Consider the following 18,896-nt stretch of genomic DNA (forward strand, 5'->3'; position numbering starts at 1 on the left):
GGCCGCCACCGCGTTGGATGTTAGTCTGCGGTGCGCGGCTGGCAGCACGTGTGGGGGCGCCCCTTCCTTGGCCACGAAAGGAGCGAAAGGCAGCCGTTTGCTGGTGCAGGCCGAGAGGCCCAAGGACTTGGCCGTAGCCCTGGAGTCCTTAAAGCGCTCAAGCGCATGGTCTGCCTTGTCACCAAAGAGGCGACGGCCATCAAACAGCATGTCCATGAGGGTATTCTTGACATCCGCTGAAAAGTTGGCGGACCTCAACCAGGCGTGGCGACGAATCGCCACCGTCGTTGCCATCACTCTGCCCAGTGAGTCGGTGGTATCCAGCCCACATCGGATGGAAAAACGTGCCGCATCTCGACCCTCCGCAAGGGCTTGGGCGAGTTTAGCCTTGACCTCCGCCGGGCATTGTGGCAGCACGTCCGCAACGGTGTTCCACAGGGAGTGGGTGTAGCAGCCCAAGAGGCATGCGGTGTAGGAAGACCGCAGTCCCAGACTAAGAGAGGAGAATATTTTCTATCAGTAATTCTCATACCTCTTGGATTCCCGATCAGGCGGCGCTGACGGGAACGCGGTCTGAGAGTTCGAGGCCTGGATGACCAGGCTCTTGGGGGTGGGGTGGGTGGACAGGAAATAAGGGTCGCCCGGGGCCGGGCGGTGGCGTCTGGTAGCGGGCCTGGACCAAGTGCCCAAAAGAACGTCAGTCAAGGCCTCATTAAACGGCAGCAGAGGCTCAGCCGAGCTGGACTGCAGTTTAAGGACCTCAGTGAGGAGGTTAGTCCTCACGGCCGCGACGGGGAGCTCAAGGCCCAAGGCCGTGGCCGCCCGCGTCAACACCACACTGAAGGTTGCCCCCTCCTCCGAAGCCACGGTAGGAGGTGAGACAAAACCAGTGTCTGGCGAAGTGTCCAGACCACTGGCATCCCAAGTCCACCTGTCTAGTCCTCCTGGGACTGACACTCACGTGGCAGAGGGTCCTCAGACCCCTCCCAGTACTCCTCATCACCCATCTCCTGATAATCAGGGTTGTCAAACGAAGGGGCCGGTTCATTGAAGTAAAACTCCCCAAGCGGCGTTGAGAGCGGCGCAGCTCGGACGCCAGAACCGGGTCGAGGGAGGTATCGGGGACGGCGCCGCCCGAGGACGGCGCCGGAGGAGACACCTGCGGGACCGGCGCTGGTGAGGTCGTCAGGTCGACCGGCGACGATCCGGATCCAGAAGCGGATCCAGTGGGGCACTGCGACGCCGGGCCCGAAGGCTCTGGCGGCGCAGGGCCGAAGCACCCGACCCGCTAGGGCCCCCAGACGGGTCCGCTGGGCCCGAAGGCGCCAGGGAGCCTCGCTTGCTGCCCAGGGACCAGAGGGTATGGGGCAGGTCGCAACGCCCACAACTCCGACGGAGCCGCGTGGGCGGTGTCACCCGAACCCCTGGCCGCATCGAGCGAGCGTCGGCGGCGTCGTCTAAGTACTCCGACGACATCATCCTGGCGCCCACGACGGACGCGGAGCCGCAGACGATGCCAACCGACGCGCAAGGGTACTGCTACGCAAAAATTTCCGGATCCAGTCTGACGCCTGGGGATATTCTAAGGTAAGGAATCTAATACTAACCTGTTTCATTCAGATTAAATCTACGCAAGCACTGCACAGGGGTAGGGGTGGATGGGGAGGGTGTTCCAGGTCTTTGCGGCGAGGTGGGAGAACGATCTGCCGCCTGAGGTCGCTCTTCGGAAACGGGGGACTGTAGCGAGGTCGGCGGAGCGGAGCTGGCGGGTGGGTGGGGGTGTAAAGCGGAGTCGTCTGTTGAGATACGTTGGTCCGGTGTTGTGGAGTGCCTTGTGTGCGTGGGTGAGGAGCTTGAAGGTTATCCTCTTGTTAACCGGGAGCCAGTGCAGGTCTCTCAGGTGGGGTGTGATGTGGCTGCGGCGAGGGATGCCGAGGATCAGGCGTGCAGAGGCGTTCTGGATGTGTTGGAGCGGTCTCATGAGTTTGGCCGAGGCTCCTGCGTAGAGGGCGTTTCCATAGTCCAACCTACTGCTGACAAGGGCCTGGGTGACTGTTCTTCTTGTTACAGTGGGGATACACTTGTAGATCCTACGGAGCATGCAGAGGGTGTTGAAGCAGGAGGAGGAGACGGCGTTGACCTGTTTAGTCATGGAGAGGGTGGAGTCGAGGATGACCCCTAGGTTGTGGGTGGGTGTATGTGTGTGTTAGTGGGTACATAAATGGCTGTATGGGTGTTGGTTGTCGGACTACCTCTATAGTTGTCTGGGTGTGTGTGTTTGTGGAGGTCTGTGACTGCCTGTATGGATGAGTGAGTCAGTGGCTGTATGGGGTACTTTGTGCGTATGTGAGAAGCAGTATGAGTGAGTGTCTGTTTGAGTGAGGGCATGTGTCAGTTTGGGTGAGTAACTGGGTATGTGAAAGGCAGTATAGGTGAGTGATGAGATATACGAGTGACTGTATGAATGGGTGAATGTGATTGGCTAAATGGATGAGTGCATGCTCTGTCAGTGACTGTATAAGTGAGTATGTATTACTATTTGTATGAATAAGTGTGTGTTACTGTTTTGGACAGTAAGTGGCTGTGTGATTGACTGTATGGGTGAGTGTCTATGTGTGGGACTAGTTCTATGGGTGACTCACAGAGTGCACGAGTTACTGTGTGGGTGTATGAGAGGATATGTCAATGGCTATATTAGTGAGTGAATGGGTGGGTGTACGAGTGGCAGTATGGGTGAGCCAGTGGATGTGTGTATGTAGAACTATGAATCAGGGAGTCGGTGTGTAAGTACTGGCATGGCTCGCTGAATGGGTTCGTGAATAGTTGTGTGAGAGTGGTAGTACGTGTATTAAAGTTTTTATAGGGGTGTGAGTGGGTGCATCAGAGATGCTGTGGATGATGTCATCACTGATTTCATCCGTGATGTCATTTAAGAGGTCATCAGTGATATCCCTGACCAGGTCATGAGTGATGTAATAGGTCAGGTCATAAGCAGTGCACTGCGGGGATGCAAGTTAATAATTAACTCAGCTAACTGTAATGGCTGAATTTCTTTAGTATGTATGAGAAAAATCTACCCCTAACTAGAACGTCCCACTAACCTTTGTTTTTTTCAGTCAATTTCTATGGTTTTTAAAGTAGTAGTAACTTTTGCAGAGTAGTGGATAAAGGGGGCGGGGCCTTCGACCGGCTCACAGCAATTCCGCTGTGTATGACTTACAGGAGGTACCTGGAGGGCTTCTTTGCCACCAAGGTCCCTCTGGAGCCATGGGGAGTTCAACCCCAAACTAGTTTATTCCTAGGAGGCACGTTTGCAGAGTGGTGGAGAAAGCAGAGTGGTGGAGAAAGAGGGCATGCCTCCGACAACTTCTCAGCAATCCTCCTGTGTGGAACTTACTGGAGGTAACAGGAGGGGTAACTGGCCCCCAAGGACGATCTTGGGGGCCAACTACCCTTTCTATTACCTCCAGTAAGTCCAACACAGCCGGATAGCGTTGATCTGATACCAGGCCACGCCCCCTTTCACCACTACTCTGCAAACACGGCTCCTGGCACACTACTAGTAGGGGGATGAAGTCCCCTTGGCTATTGAGTGTCCTTGGGGGCCACCTATCCCTCCTATTACTGTCAGTAAGTCCCATACAGCAGTATCATTGAGAACTGATAGCAGGCCACGCCCTCTTTATCCCCAAATCCGTAAACACTCCTCCAGGTGCACTGCTGTTTGGGGGAAGAATTCCACTTTAGTCCTGAGGCCCTCAGTAGGCAAAGGGACGTCATGCCCCCACCAGCAGTGGGGCGAGAGCCTCGTTTGCAGAGTGCTTGAGAAAGGGGAGTGGCCTCATACGACTACTCAGCAATCCCACTGTGTGGGCTTACTGGAGGTAACAGGAGGTCCCGCAAGTTGAAGCTTTTTTTTCTTTCTAATATGTTTTAGGAAGGAGGGCCCACATGGCCCCCCTTCTAGTGGGCCCAGGGACACATCCCCGCGGCCAGATCCTTTAAAAAAAATATGTTTAAAACAGGAGGGGGGATGACTACCCCACCCCCCCTCCCCCCCCACCCCCAAGTTGATTTCAGTCCCAGGGACCCCATCTCCCAGTGCCTGGCCTTTATTTTAATTACAAAGGGTGGAGGTCTGAGAGCCCCCCTCCCACGCAATTTTCCCTCGGGCATGCCCATTTATTTATTTTTTAATTACGAGGGGGCCAGGTGGCCCCTACTCCCAAAACCAATTTACGCCCCGGGGTCCCAATCCCCTGAGGGAAACCCATCCCCCAGGGCATGGCAGGCTCATTGGGGACCGCGGAGGAACATCAAGGCCCCCGCCAGCTCCTTGCCTCCTGCGTGAGCAGGCATTGCTTTTGGACTAAGGGAGCTGAATGTTTGCAGCTCCTGTAGTCCAAAAGTAATGCCTGCTCCACTTCATGGAAGTGAGAGGATTTTTACAGCTCATGAAAAGGCGCAGAGTTTACTATGGCTTGGCGGGAGCAAGCTCTTGCTCGATCCTAGATAAAAGAAACTTGTGCAACTTTAAATGCTTAAACTTCTGAAAGGTACAGAGCATCCACAGTTCATCTGTGCTTCGACTTGATGGTGTATATTGTTGTGGTAGCAGGGTCGTATGTATGGTATGGTAAAACACCTTTACAACAAAACTTTAATTCCGCATACCTTCACTCCACATACCATTACAACAAAAGTACCATGAATCCGCAATACTATAATAACGCATGGCATTACATTTTATATGCGTTTACCACGCATGCTTATACAAAGAAATTTGTTGCAAAAGCATGAATGGTAAAAGCATATGTTTTAAATATTTAAGTTTAAGGTAAGTATATGGATTTAGTTTGGGGGTTCAGAGGTATTCTAAGGGTTGAGAGTGGGTTTGGGTTATGGGGTGCACAGGGTATTTTTAGAGGTTAGTATTTTTAGAGTATAGGGTTGGTTTTGGGATGCGTGGGTATTTTTAGGGTTTAGGGGGTATTTAGGTTTTGGGGCGCAGGAGATCATTTTAGGGGTCAGGGTGAGTTTTGGTTTTGGGGTGCAGGGGGTACTTTTATGGTAGTTTTGAGGTGCAGGAGATAATTTTAGGGTTCAGGGTGGTTTTGAGGTATTTTTATGGTTTAGGGTGTATTTAGGTTTTGGGGTACAGAGTATTTTTAGGGTTAAGGGTGGGTTTGGGTTTTGAGATGCTGGGGTATTTTTATGGTTTTAGGGGGTATTTAGGTTTTGGGGTACAGGGGTATTTTTAGGGTGGGTTTGGGTTTTGGGGTGCAAGAGGTATTTTTTGGGTGTAGGAGGCATTTAGGTTTTGGGGTACAAGGCCATTTTTAGGGTTTAGGGTGTGTTTGGGGTGCTGGGGTATTTTTAGGGGTCAGGGTGGGTTTAGGTTTTGTGGAGAAGGGGTATTATTAGGGTTCAGGGTTTGTTTGGGTATTGGGGTACAGGAGATTTTTTTAGGGGTAAGGGTGGTTTAGGATTTTGGGGTGCAGGTGTATTTTAAGGGATCCGGGTGGGTTTGGTTTTTAGGGTGCAAAGTGTAATTTAAAAGAAATATATATAAAACATATCTGTATACATTTATAAATAGAATACATATTTTTAAAAATAAATAATTAAATAAAAAAAATATATGTATATGCAAATCGCCACCTGCAGCTGCCTTGCTGGGACAGAAAATGACAAATAGCGGACCCCGAAATTGGTGCCAAATATATTCCAAAAGCACTCCATTTTACTGGGGGTCCCCCAACTCTGCAGGTCGGGCTCTGTGGCAGGAACGGAGAATCCTGTTACTGTAACAACACGAAAGAAATTCAGAGCCCAACTCCGACTTCTTTGACAAGTTGACTTTATTCGTCTCATGCAGGGCAGCTTCACAACACTCAGTAATTCCCAACCGGTTTTGGCTTCTTTGCCTTGTTCACAGGTGAGTGTCTTTAATTGATTCCTTGGTGGTCACATGACCCATAGCGGTTCCTACGGGCCCCAGAATGCACCAAAATGTTATTCATAAGTTCCAAAATAGGTATCTCTCCACGGTGCAAACTTGAAAATTACATAAAAAAGCATAGTGCACTTCGCTCCCTTTTATGTAAAATATGCGCTTGACAATGCGGTGTCCCAGAGAGAGAAACTCCCTCTTCTCCCTTACGTTACCAAATAGCTGCGGTTATTCCTGTAGCTGGTACGCGATGAGGGCGTGTCATGCCCCCTCAATTCAATGTTCCAAAAGCACTCCATTATATATATATATATATATATATATATATATATATATATATATATATATATATATATATATATATATATAGAGAGAGTAATTCCTTTTACTATGTTTATGCCTTCACCACGCATGCATGTGTGTTATAATGGCATGCGTGGTAAAGTTATATGTGGGGTAAAAATTTGCGGAGTGATGGTATTGCGGAGTAATTGCACCCGCATTGTAAAGCATGCAGAGTGTTGGTATGCGGTGTGATAGTTTGCGGAAGAAAGTCATATATTCGTATAGTATGCCTGCCTTTGAGGACAAACTCACTTTTTAATCTATATTTCACTTGCTCATAAATCTCCTCCACCTGCCTCTCCAATTTTACATTGGTGTACTAGTCACAATAAATGAAGAAGGAACAAAGGGGATGCTTAATAAACAGATTCCTGTTTGATACTGCCATAATGCATCCTTCAATATTTTAGGACATTGACCCAAACAGTGAGAGTTTTGCCAGATATTGGTAATGTTTAGAGTGAACTTCACTATTCATAGGGCCTCCGCGAATCATATCCATATATTTAGCTCTACTAACAAAAGTCAGATGGAGCCCTAGTCACCTAAACAGTTTAGGTACATATTTAGCATGGTGAGGAAGTGACAGCTATACCCAGATAATGGCAGTTAATCACAATCAGTGTGGATCTGTTCATGACCAACCCAGCCCTAAGCCTGGATGTTACTGGAAGCAAAACAGGAGGCACAGAAATGTATATGAATGTGCTTCTTTACAATATGTTGCATAGTTAATTCTGCCTACCGTTATACGTGAAAGCATAAAACTGCATGCCCCATCTTTACAAGGATGACACAGGGCAAGAGTTACAGGACACTTGTACTGTACTTCTAAAAAGCCCAATTTTTATTTACAGAGCTTCCAGAAAAACTCTAAAATAAAGCTTTGCCAGTGCACAATTAAAGTGGAACTTGCATACAGTAAGAATGAATTAGTAAAATTTAATGAAGTCCGGTTGGAGTATGAAAACCCACCTAAGTATGCATCAGTGGGCTGGTAGGATACAAAATATTTTACTTCTACTGAGGATCCTGAATATGCTGCACACCCGCAATATCCATCAGCGAGGTACACTGAAAAGATTTTTTAACAGTAGCTTAATGTAATACACGATGTAGAGTGGTGATCTAACTGTAAAAGGCCAAAAGTATTGCAGCAAGACAGAATACCTCAACCTCGCTATACAAACAGAAAAAACAAGGCACATCACTAAAATAATAACTATTTAAGTTTAGTCGCACAATTGACATGAGGTAAACAGGAACCAAAGAATTAGGAACGTGAACATGTCACACTATTGATTTTTAAGTTGGCTTTATAAGATGTACATTCTTTTTATTACATTAGAAAACTTAAATGTCTCATTACATTGTTCTTCATTATGTTTTTGAATGACTTCTAAATAAAGCTACTTAAATGTTAGGTTCTTAATAGTTTCGACCAATTGAATGCATGTCTGTAGGAAATTCTAAAGTATTTAAAGAATTTAGCAGAAGAGGACTTAATGAAAATAAATCAAATTCTGGCTTCAACATTCTCATGCTTGGAGTAAGTACACCGTCATGTGCTTAGCATACTTCAATCGCAAAGGCCACAAATAAAAACATTTCCAGATGATAAAATAAGTACTGACAGGGAAAAGGAAATTCATTCTTGCGCCTAGGCATGTCAAAATACCCCACAGGTATTGTGTGGAGTAACAATGACCCCTTTAATGGTACACTTATTTGCAGGTGGGATGTGGGAAGTATTTCAGAGTAGCAGCATGGCAGGAGAGCCAGAATATAATAAAGTTAAAGAAATGCACCAAGCTCTCGAATTCTGGCCAACGCTACCATTTTGAAAATTTCAGTCACCATTTTTATTAGCTTTCTAGTTGCAAAAGAGCTATTGTGGGATCACCTAGAATTAAAGGGGTCTAAAGTTTGCCCACTGATTACCAATACCGCTTTCCTGTTGCTCTCCCACCCTCTTTTCCATTGCCTGCTAGCTTTTTTTTTAATAAACTTTTTTTATTTGTAACCATCCCGATGTTGCACAGCACCACCCAAAAGCATTGACAATGCAGTAGGGCCCAAGGGCGAAGCCTACTGGCTTCGCTAATGCCTTTTAGCATGGGTTTTGGGAAGCAATCAGCACCTTTTACTTAAGTTAGGGAGACGAAGGGCTACAGTTGGAATGTGTAAGAAGACAAGAGAAATTTGGAATGTGTTTTCAGAGTGGCTAAAGGACACATTTGTATTCATGTCGGAGAACTCTATGTTTGGAAGAGAAGCAAGGTCATGTGTAATTCACGGTAACAAGGCTGCAGTGAGAAGGGCAGAGAAAGGAATTACATGGAGATGGGATTACAGTCCAAGATTTAGGAAGAAGAAAGGTTTCACAGACCATAACAGAGGGTTTATGAGTCAAGGGAAGCTAGGTGACAAATACATAAATTAATGGAGTTAAACAAAGTAGCAAACATGGGGTTAGAAATGCTGGTGAAAAGTATTAAGATGTCGTGAAGAAATGACAGGATCCAGATATGAAGTTGAGGTAGGTTTATTAAGATGCAGAGGTGAGCTGTGAAGCTCCTCCATCAAGCCTGGGCCAACCGTCGTGAAGCTCCTCCATCAAGCCTGGGCCAACCGTCTCAGTGTGGAATCCGGACCACGAACACAGTGCTCCAGATTCCACTTGAGAACAGCAGGACACCACACACCCACCTTCGTTAACAATATAACAGTAAACATTTGAAGGAAAACAGAAAGAGGAAAATTTAATTATACAGTTGCCACAGGTACTCCTAAATAAAAAGTAAAATAACACAAAATTTCACATATCCAAGCAATAATCTTTTCTTTGGAGAAGTGTGGCTCAATGATTAGAGCGGCAGACCCTGATGCAGAGGTCTAGCCCGGAACCAGGGTTCAATTCCCCGCCTCGGCGGGTCTTGGGCTCAAAATTCCACGGACCTGATAATTCTCGCCTTGGTGCCTATTCCAATCATGGAGTCCCACTCTGCAACTCTGGGCAATAGCTTGCTTAATCTCCACAACGGCCCCCACAACGCTAAGGATGCCTGGCCTCCACCTTGGGGGTGCCCAGGAGTGGACGCCTCACAGGGAAAGCCAGGATGGGTTCCACAGCGGTATTCGTACAAGCGCCTTGAGACCCTTGCGGGTGAGTAGTGCGCTATACAAGTATCAATTTACATTTACACCAAGCTGGGCGTTGTCACGGTCTCTGCACTTGATGCCTTTGCAGATTCCCGGATTGGTGATGGAACTGTTTCCGCCAATTTACCTTATCATTTAACAGCTCGGGATCCAGCACAGCTTTCGACCCCACATTATTCTGGCAGGCCATAGCCATTGAGGAATTTTCACAACTTTGAACAGATTCCAAACATTTCCATCAGTAAGTTCCACAACCTGCTTGCCAACTCTGACAACTTTCATGAGAGACCAAAATTTTGACGCGCCAGATTTCACCAATCTCACATGCACCCAATCATCAACTTTCAAAGGGGACACTACAGTTTTAGCAAGATGATAATGACCAGTATTGCAATAGTCCTCCTCTACTCACAAAATCGCTCATTCATCCCTGACCCATATTGCACACACTCTTCCTACCCACTCATTTTTTCAAAAGGAGACAAATCACCATCACTCCTAGGAGTGTTTTTGTGACTCCAAAGTATCTCCTTAATGGCTTGATGACAATTCTTACCATTAATTATCACCAGCTGTAACCCTTCTTTTAACACACTGATCCACCTCTCCACCATATCATTGCCCAGGGGATAATAGACTGAAGAGCGCTTATGTGCAATACCATGACATTTGAGGAATTCCTTCATCTCAATGGATGTCATCTGCAGCCCATTGTCAGTATGCAAAAAATCAGGAAAACCTTCCCTTTCAAAAACTTCATTAAAAAACTGAATCACAACTCTCGAAGTGATATGAGGAAATAATTTGACATCAAGCCACTGGGATAACTGGTCAACAAAGGAACATGGCATACACAGGATTATGACCAAAACTCATTGGACCGGCAATATAGAGAGACACACATTCCCAGACATGCGACGGTCTAGAAACAGGAAGACGTTCAAATGCAACAGTTTTTGGGGATTTATCACTGACAACACTCAACACAACATCTGACTTTGCGTTCTATGCACCTATCTTTTGCAGGCCACCAGAATGCACTCCTGATGTTCCTCTTCAAACTGGTCATACCAGGGGGACCTTCATGAGCCATGTCTACAACAATTTGTTGAAGATCAACAGGCACAACAAAACAGAAGATGTAGAGATTAAACCAAATGGCATCCTTTTATACCTGAGGGCACCTTCGGAAGTGATGAATGAAGGGAGTGGTTTGCTATCTTCAAGTAAGGAAATTTGATGATCGGTATGGACAGATCAAGAGTCGAGAACACTGAAGCCCCTTTGAGTTTGACAAACATCTCCCTGATAATAGGCAGGGGATGTCTGTCTACCCACACATTGTCGTTAAGGTTTCTCAAATCCACGCACAACCTAACTTTTAAATTAGGGTTGTTTGCAACAACAACAGGCAACAACCATTCAAAGGATTCAATTTCCTCAATAACATTAATATGAAACAATCTCTCTAAATCCTTTTTCACAGCATCCCTTAAAAGTAATGGAACATTCCTGAATTTATGTACCCTGGGTATAGCATTGTGTTTTAAAATAATCTTGTGAACAACATTTTTAAGCAGAACCAAATGTTAAGAAATCACACTGGGGAAACAACTTTTCCCACTCAGTTGCTGGATCGTTTCCAACCTGGAGAATCAGATCTGAGTAACCCAGTACTTGATCGGGATAATTGGGATCAAGGGTACTCATTAGGTCCCTTTGCTGAGGCCAATCTAAAAGCCATGAGCCATCTTTAGCAACATATACTTTTGCAGAGATGGATTGGCCTTTAAAACTAAGATTGGTGGTGAAAAATACTAAAACTTCGATGGGCTTCCTCCCATGCCCCACAAGTTTGATATCAGGAGGAGATAAGTGTACAGCTGGAACTCTTTTAGGCATTCATCCCAAATAAGGGTGTGTCTAGCACCCGAATCTGCCATAACCTTTACTTCTTTGTCACCAATTAGAATTGGGCAAAAATGAGCATCCTTCCCATTGCTATTAGCCTCACAGCAGAAATTATTCATCTTCAAGGCCACAATTAACTTCTTTAATTTGATCTTTATTTTGGTTTCTAGAATCTATACCTCTATTCCTAAACCTATTTTTGTTCTTACACATTCTAGCATAACGTCCCTTTATTTTACAACAACAACATACTTGACTGATGGCAAGACATATTTTGTCATTGACCACACTCAGCACACACATTCTTTTCTTTCCTGGTTGGGAAAACCTTACTCTTAAATTTGCTATTAATAGCCTCATCAGTATTTTGACTAAATGAACATCAGCAACATTCTTCTCTGACAATTCTTTCCTGTCTAGTTTCATGCCTTCAAAGCGATGAGCAATATCAATGGCTTTGTTAAAACTCAAATCTTCAGCGGATAATAATTTCTCTTGCAATTTGATATCAGCCACCTTATGATCACGTACCATCTGATCATGAAATGAAGAATAATTTCACTTGGCTGCGATAAGTCCTCACACCATTGACAAAGAAGTCTATAGATTCATTCACGAATTGGCCTCAGCTGAGAAATGTGTGTTGTGCAACCACTTTGTTATCCTTTTTTACATACAGTGCCAAGTTGTTTAATATCATTGTCAAACACATCGATGTCATCCTCATCTGTATAAAGATTTGTAGAAACTGGAGGTAAATACCTCAAAATAAGTCTACCTTCAGCACCTAGACAGTGCTTTAAAATAACAAGCTTTCTTTTGTCTGTATAATCATCACCACCAACGGCTTATGTAAGCTTCTAAGCCTTCTTTGCATTGTTTCCACTCTAACGCAGGTTCTCCTGCAGTAGTTAAAAAATGGAGGTGGTGCACCAATGCCCTCCATAATGAAACCACACAATGATAGATACAAACAGTAGAGTGTAATGGCATAAGCAGTCACTAGACTGCACAGTTCGAGAACAATGTGTGAATCGCCGATGGTACTGTGTTCATAAATTTATTCAAATGAGGAAAGTAAGCGAATCATAGAAATACTGTAGAATAATGCTTTACAGCAGTTGGCTCGCACGAAAGAACGTGTGCGAATCAGTGAAATTATCACCGAAAGAAATTGACCGCACTTATGAGGGAAATAGCAAATGTGTTGCATGTGGAAAAGAAATTGGCAAAATAGTAGAACAGTATGATATGCGCGATGAACACCACCAGAATGAAAAGACAGGTGAGCCTTGTAGCATTTTACAATGAGTGCGGGCATGAGTGATGATTACAATTCCACTAAGCTGGCAGAAGAAAGCGAGGATACATCAGATTCATTGTTGGCACACAAGCGCATTCCCTAGACGACGTTCTCTGGCACGGGGTCACGCGACACTGACACGTGCATTTAAGAGACATGCCAACAAACAAATTGCAGACATACTAGGGATCGTTGGGACCACGTAACCAAACTGGCAAAATTGCGCGAGTCGGCGGAAAAGTCAAATATCCCACGAAAAATGCCCAAAATCTCACAGCAAAACCTCAGGAAAGCAGCGTTTCCAGGGAAGAAGTCAGGCAATGGAACTCTACACACCATACAGCTTCCGGTGGTGAATCATTCAAGAGCGGACATCTCGATCTGCAATCTGCAGGGCTCCAGGCTTGATGCTTTCTTCCCAGCCATCGCAAGTGTTAAGATGTTGTGAAGAAATAACAGGATCCAGATATGAAGTTGAGGTAGGTTTATTAAGAAGCGGAGGTGAGCTGTGAAGCTCCTCCATCAAGCCTGGTCCAACCATCTTAGTGTGGAATCCGGACCACGAACACAGTGTTCCAGGTTCCACTTAAGAACAGCAGGACACCACACAAAGCTGGCTACATATCAGGAAAAGGACCTGCTTTGCAATCTTTGCAAATCCAGTATAAATTAAACAGGCTAAAATAGAACATGTAATCTGTACTACTAATGTGCACCTTATCTGGTGGAAGGTCGTTACCCAGTAATGACATTCCCTAAATGAATAGACCTCACTGATCAATGCTTTAAGTGGCCTGGAGCCTGCTTTCTAAACCAGGGTACCTCCTTTGAAGGCATTCATGCAAAATCAACCTCACAGTGCTATGAATTCACATGATCTACCACTACTGCTTTACATAAAGTGTATATGTACATGATTCTTACTCAGCAACTGTTTCTCTACATAGTTCGTATATAAATGTGAAAGTAAAACAGTTGCCAAGGGTTACCATAGGCAAAACCCAGTTGATGAACCGGTTCCAAAACCCATCCTAGCTAAAATAGGGCTTCGGTAAGTCTCAAAATAATTTGTGAATGCAATATTAAATCACGTCTCGGGTCTGCAGATTCAAACAGTATATCCTCAGAATACCCTGCTCGTAAACTTGCCTAAAGAACAGAATTCTCCTTAAGAGGGAAAGAAGTTTAGTCATATATAAAATCTAAGCCATCTCTTGCCCAATCCTAGTGATTGCTCCAAGACCCAGTGTTATTTGTCCAGACGAAGGATAGATGACCATTAAAGTCAGTGATCCAGCAATTGGGTTCTTCCACAGCCCCGTAACCTGAGGCTCCAGTATCTTACAAAACAGTTTACTGAACCCTTGCAGTATGTGCAGAAGGTGGGGCACATTGAACCATTCTGAGAAATGGGACACCGTATAGTGGGTGGTGGCAGAAACAGGAATATGGCAGTTTAATGGCGAGTGCAACATTCCCAGTCAATTAAAGATTTAACAAACTCTTCCCTGATCAATCTTGTGAGGGATGAGAGAACCTGCACCCTCATCTCTTGTGAGGGATGAGACAACCTGCACCCTCATCTCAGCTTCTGCACTAAGGTCGAAAGCCAGTGTGTGTTGTCTTTGAGGTGACCAGAGGCCATATAGAAGACTTTGGTAATGCAAATGTCCAAGTAAGAATCAAAGTTGTCTCAAATGTGAGTGATGGGTTAATATTTGCAAAGGAATATCCTTCCTGTCTTGAAAGCAATTCAATCCCTCTGATCTGAGGTACACACTGAGGGAGAGGGCTTTGCAGTTAGGATATGCTCTATAACGGTTACAAATCAAATGAAAATTCGAACTAACAACGAAAAGTGGATTGGAGCAAATGACACCAATACCTCAATTCAAATCAAGATGCACTGAAAAACCCCCAGAACACATACCCAGTTCCAAGACCACTGATTATGTTAAAGCGGGTAAAGTCTAGCTTCTAGCTTGAGCAGAGGGAAGCCTTACATTTGCATAAAAGTGCCTGCATACGATTCTCGTCAGAAGAAATCCTGGTACAGAGTGCAGTTCTTTTTAAACTAATACACTCATTCTATAAACGTAGTTGCTCAAAATACTGGATTACAATAGGCCTCCCAATTTCCCACTCTTCTGCTCACTGCACCCTTCTAACCCCCACAAGGACAAACAAGCTGTACATAATCTGTGTTTACATGTTTATCGGTTTCTGTCTGGACATAGGAGGAAAGAGCAAGAACAAACAATTCACTTACGGAGTTATCCTGCTGGCACATTCCTGAAATTGATTGAAAATATAGGCACAGAACCCATTCAATGATACAGCGCATAGAATGCCCCAAGCACAATGCGTTGTGTAGCAGGTCGGTAATACTACAGGATATTTGATTGGGGTGGTCCACCAAGATTGATTTACTGCTTTTCTTTCTTTGGAAAGAGCCCGCTACATGCTGTGCTCAATACTAGCATGCCACAGTGGTGGACAAGGATAATCAGCAAAGCCATGTTTTACTATGTTGAAGACCACCAAAAGAACAACATGAACTTAAATGTTAGTACTTCGACAACAGCATGCCAGGTTTCAACTGCATGGCCTTGATTCTGAATTGTTCCCATAAAAGCAACTATAATTCAGTGCTGTACACTGGTTGCAGTATGTAAAATCCCAGTTGTAAATCAGCTGCAGGTGGATTTCCTATAGGTGGTTTTGGACTGTGCAACCAATATGTTTGCCAGGCTGGAAATTTGAACTGTGCATGGATTGGAAAAAATGGAAGACATTTTAATTTAGTGAGTGAAGAGCACCCTCTTAACTGTTTGAGAGCGTCATTTAATAGTTCTGCCATTTAAAAGTTCTGCTCTGTTCAGGGATATAGTCTATAGCTCATCTTGGACTAAAGCCGTTTTGCTTGGGTCGGAAAATGACACATTAACTAGTGTTCCATTCAGCTTAGTGGAGGTGATATTGGTGGTTGGGAGGGGGGGGGGGGGGGGGGGGATTTAACACCGACAATAACACTTTTCATAGCCTAATGACAGAAGAGTACCTGTTTTAAAACAAGGTGTGTGTTAAAATTGCAATTTGTTGAATTGCATAAAATAGGTTTTTAAAAAAATTACAAAATTAAGATAACTGTGAAAACGAAAGTTGCCATGAAATACAAAGGATTGGTGGTTGCATTGTCTGTGGTACTCAATCATGCTGAAGCTACTTGGATGCAGTATTTGCAATGAATTCACACTTGTGTACAGTGCAAGGCTGACATTAAAGCAAAACATGTAATTTTTCCAATGTCTCTCTAGAAGTAGGAAGACCGAGTTTTTTTTCCCAACAATTATCTGAGTTTCTCTGTGCAAAAGCAAATGGCCATTTTAACAGTGCACATCTAGAAATTGAATGCAATCCAATCGTGGAATCCTCTAAACAATCATTGTACTGCATAAAGAAAATGTACACAAGGAAAAAAACACCAATAAAATTAATTGAGACAAGCATGACGACAAAGTAACAGCTATTACAACATTCCCCATGTACATGAATTATTTTACAACATCTGAATGTGTTTCTAGTGGGGAAACATCCCTAATACAACCTCCATTATTCCACTGTAAAACACACAGCAAACCATTACATATGCGAATGTATAAAATAGATTAAAAGTACCTAGTTTTCCTTTTTCTTTTTTCTTTGCAGATGAAGATCCCTCCCTGCTGGTTCCTTCGTGTCTCTTCCTGGTTCTCCATCCACTGGCCAGGCTGCCTCCTTCAGGGGGAAGTTACAGGCAGTCAGGCAACTAAAAAAGTACTTTCTGGCAGAAACAGCAACAGTAAACTGGGAGGTGCCCATGCCTCGCAGCTTTCAGTCAAGCTCACTTTTTCCAAAGCGAGGCTAATTGCCCATTCTCGCTGGCACTGGCAGGGCAACACCATGGAGTTTTTATAGAAACTGTTCAGTTTTTTTGCAGATTCCAAATCAATAACGTCACTCCTACTCACCTTCTGCTCCCACAAGACACCTGAGCGTTTAAATTAAGGTTCAAAGAAAGGAGACCTACACAGTCAACATCTGAGTGCAACTGAACAAGAGATTAAGCCGCAGCATCTGTTTCAATAGTCAATAAAAACATTGTTTGGTTCAATCTTCCTTACTCTGCCAGCAAGCCTATGTCATTCCTCAAATGCTGGCGCACCCAGGACATTGATACTTTAAGGAAATATTCCTCCTCTGCTTCACTAAATTAACAAGGGCCCTTGTGCATGTTTAGGAAAGGAGACTTGTGACAGTACGTGAGCAACTACCTGCAGGGGAGTAAGTGGAATTGTACTAAAAAGGACAAAAGTACACACCTAATTTATAAAATCCCACAGTTTTTTTTTATTTTAAAGTGAGAAACTGCCATGGAAAGGAAACTTTAATAGAATAAAGAGGAAATCCCATCCATCAGAAGCAGTGAAAAAATAGGGTCATGCTTTCAGCAGCCGGATAATATTGAAAGTATGTGGCAGCAGGTGGGGGTAACGGAACTGGGGAGGTAACGGAACTGGGGAGGTAACGGAACTGGGGAGGTAACGGAACTGGGGGGGGGGGGGGGGTAGGGGTTCGGTCGGAGGAGTGTCTTGGAGAATTACCGTTCTACAAACTCATCAGAAATCAATCTTGGTGCCAGAGGTGGTCTGTCCTGTATAATTTAGTTAAATCATGTTCAGAATTTGGCTGAATTAAGCTAATCCCTAGGGGTGCAGCATCAATTTTCTTGTAGAAATTGATTTTTTATTTTTAGATCTCGCTTAACAGTGCAGCTTTGGGAATGAATTTGTAACTAATTCTTTAAAATATAAACAGAGTGGGTTTTGGTTCTGCCAAGAGGAGTGCACATATCTCAGCTCATCCTATTTGGCTGTTTGGTGCATCATTCCACCTTCTGTGGAGTGAGTGCATTTAAATACATAGGAAAAAGACACTGAATCGTCGCACATCAAATTATTTATATCATGCATGCCTTGCATTCAGAAAACATACATTTTTTCAGTGTTATTTTTTCCCTACAGCAGGCTTTGTTTTTTATATATATTAGTTGGTAATAAAAATGCAATCCAGATCTATTGCCTTACCCATCCTTGTTTTAGGACTTCTTTTGGTACCTAGTTTATTTCAGTTTGTGCAAAGGAGGGAGCCTCATTTACATTCAAAGTGCCTAGACAGGCTCCATCTTGGGTAAGAATTGCTCAAAATGCCGAACGCGATACACAATATTCATTACATGCTGCAACATACAAGTTACCACAAACCCTCAGAGGGAAGCCTGCCTGTGCATAACACAAAATCATCCTTTTACGGTCTTAATTTGGGTACTGTGAGCGGGACGTCAGGTGTTGGGGAAACCTGGCCACCTGATGCTCACTGGGAAGAGGAGAGGAACCACCCCATTTGCAACCAGCTGATGTAGCTACCAAAGAAAATCCAGGTGTGCTATATAGCAGACCTTGCTGGAATCATACTATGTAACTTCTTCTCCACTGGCCCAAACCACCAAGAAAGCAATCAAAAGGTCATCACAAAGAAAGAACAGTATCTCATGCAACAATGCTCATAATAAGACTTACTCCGCAGTCCTGACTGAAATAGGCAATGAGAATTATATTCAGTAAAAAAATAAAAACGCACTAAGGTGTCCCAACATGCATCACTTGAAAACATACACTAAAAATGCAAACACAGCCTGGATAGCTCATTAAAATTCACCAGCAGGTAGATGCCCTGAAAAGCCCTCATTATTACCACTGAATTGTTTAAAAGGGCGGTGTCTGAGGGAGCAGGGACACAGAAGGGAGTCAAAGAATTAAAGAAAAAATGGTCAATTTAAGGTCACTAACAAAATAAAGAACGAACCAAGTTACTTGTAAAAACTGCATGGTTTGTCCTCGGTGCTCCCTAAGATATCAGGGCAATCGAAAATCTTGCTACGGGTAAAATAGGCAAAATGGAGGGCAAGGGCAGCTCCCAATTTGGCTATTCCTAGCAAATTTATTTTCAGTTGCCTGACGTCCTGCAACCAAGCTCTAAAGGAGTCAGCCGAGTAAATCATTCCACTAACATCTTTTAGCGGAAGGATTCATAACACCAAGGCCAACGTTTTTACACAAACAAGATGTAACAGCTATTCACAACAGTTTCCCATGAAAATGTATCAATTTAGTTGCATGGATT

General features: G+C 44.3%; 1 protein-coding gene across 2 annotated transcripts in view; it reads right to left on the bottom strand.

The window, feature by feature from the left end:
* YAF2 (YY1 associated factor 2) overlaps positions 1–18,896 on the bottom strand; it is a 184,900-nt gene that overhangs the window by 63,874 nt on the left and 102,130 nt on the right. The window contains exon 3 of one of the 2 annotated variants that reach the window (XM_086919488.1): positions 16,353–16,451. The exons of the other annotated variant lie outside the window; for it this stretch is intronic. Within the exon in view, the coding sequence (XP_086775614.1) occupies positions 16,353–16,451 (99 nt within the window). The remainder of the gene's footprint in view (positions 1–16,352; positions 16,452–18,896) is intronic. 2 annotated transcript variants of the gene reach the window in all.

The sequence above is a fragment of the Lissotriton vulgaris genome, chromosome 1_1 (assembly GCF_964263255.1).
Source record: "Lissotriton vulgaris chromosome 1_1, aLisVul1.2, whole genome shotgun sequence".
Lineage (NCBI taxonomy): Eukaryota > Metazoa > Chordata > Amphibia > Caudata > Salamandridae > Lissotriton > Lissotriton vulgaris.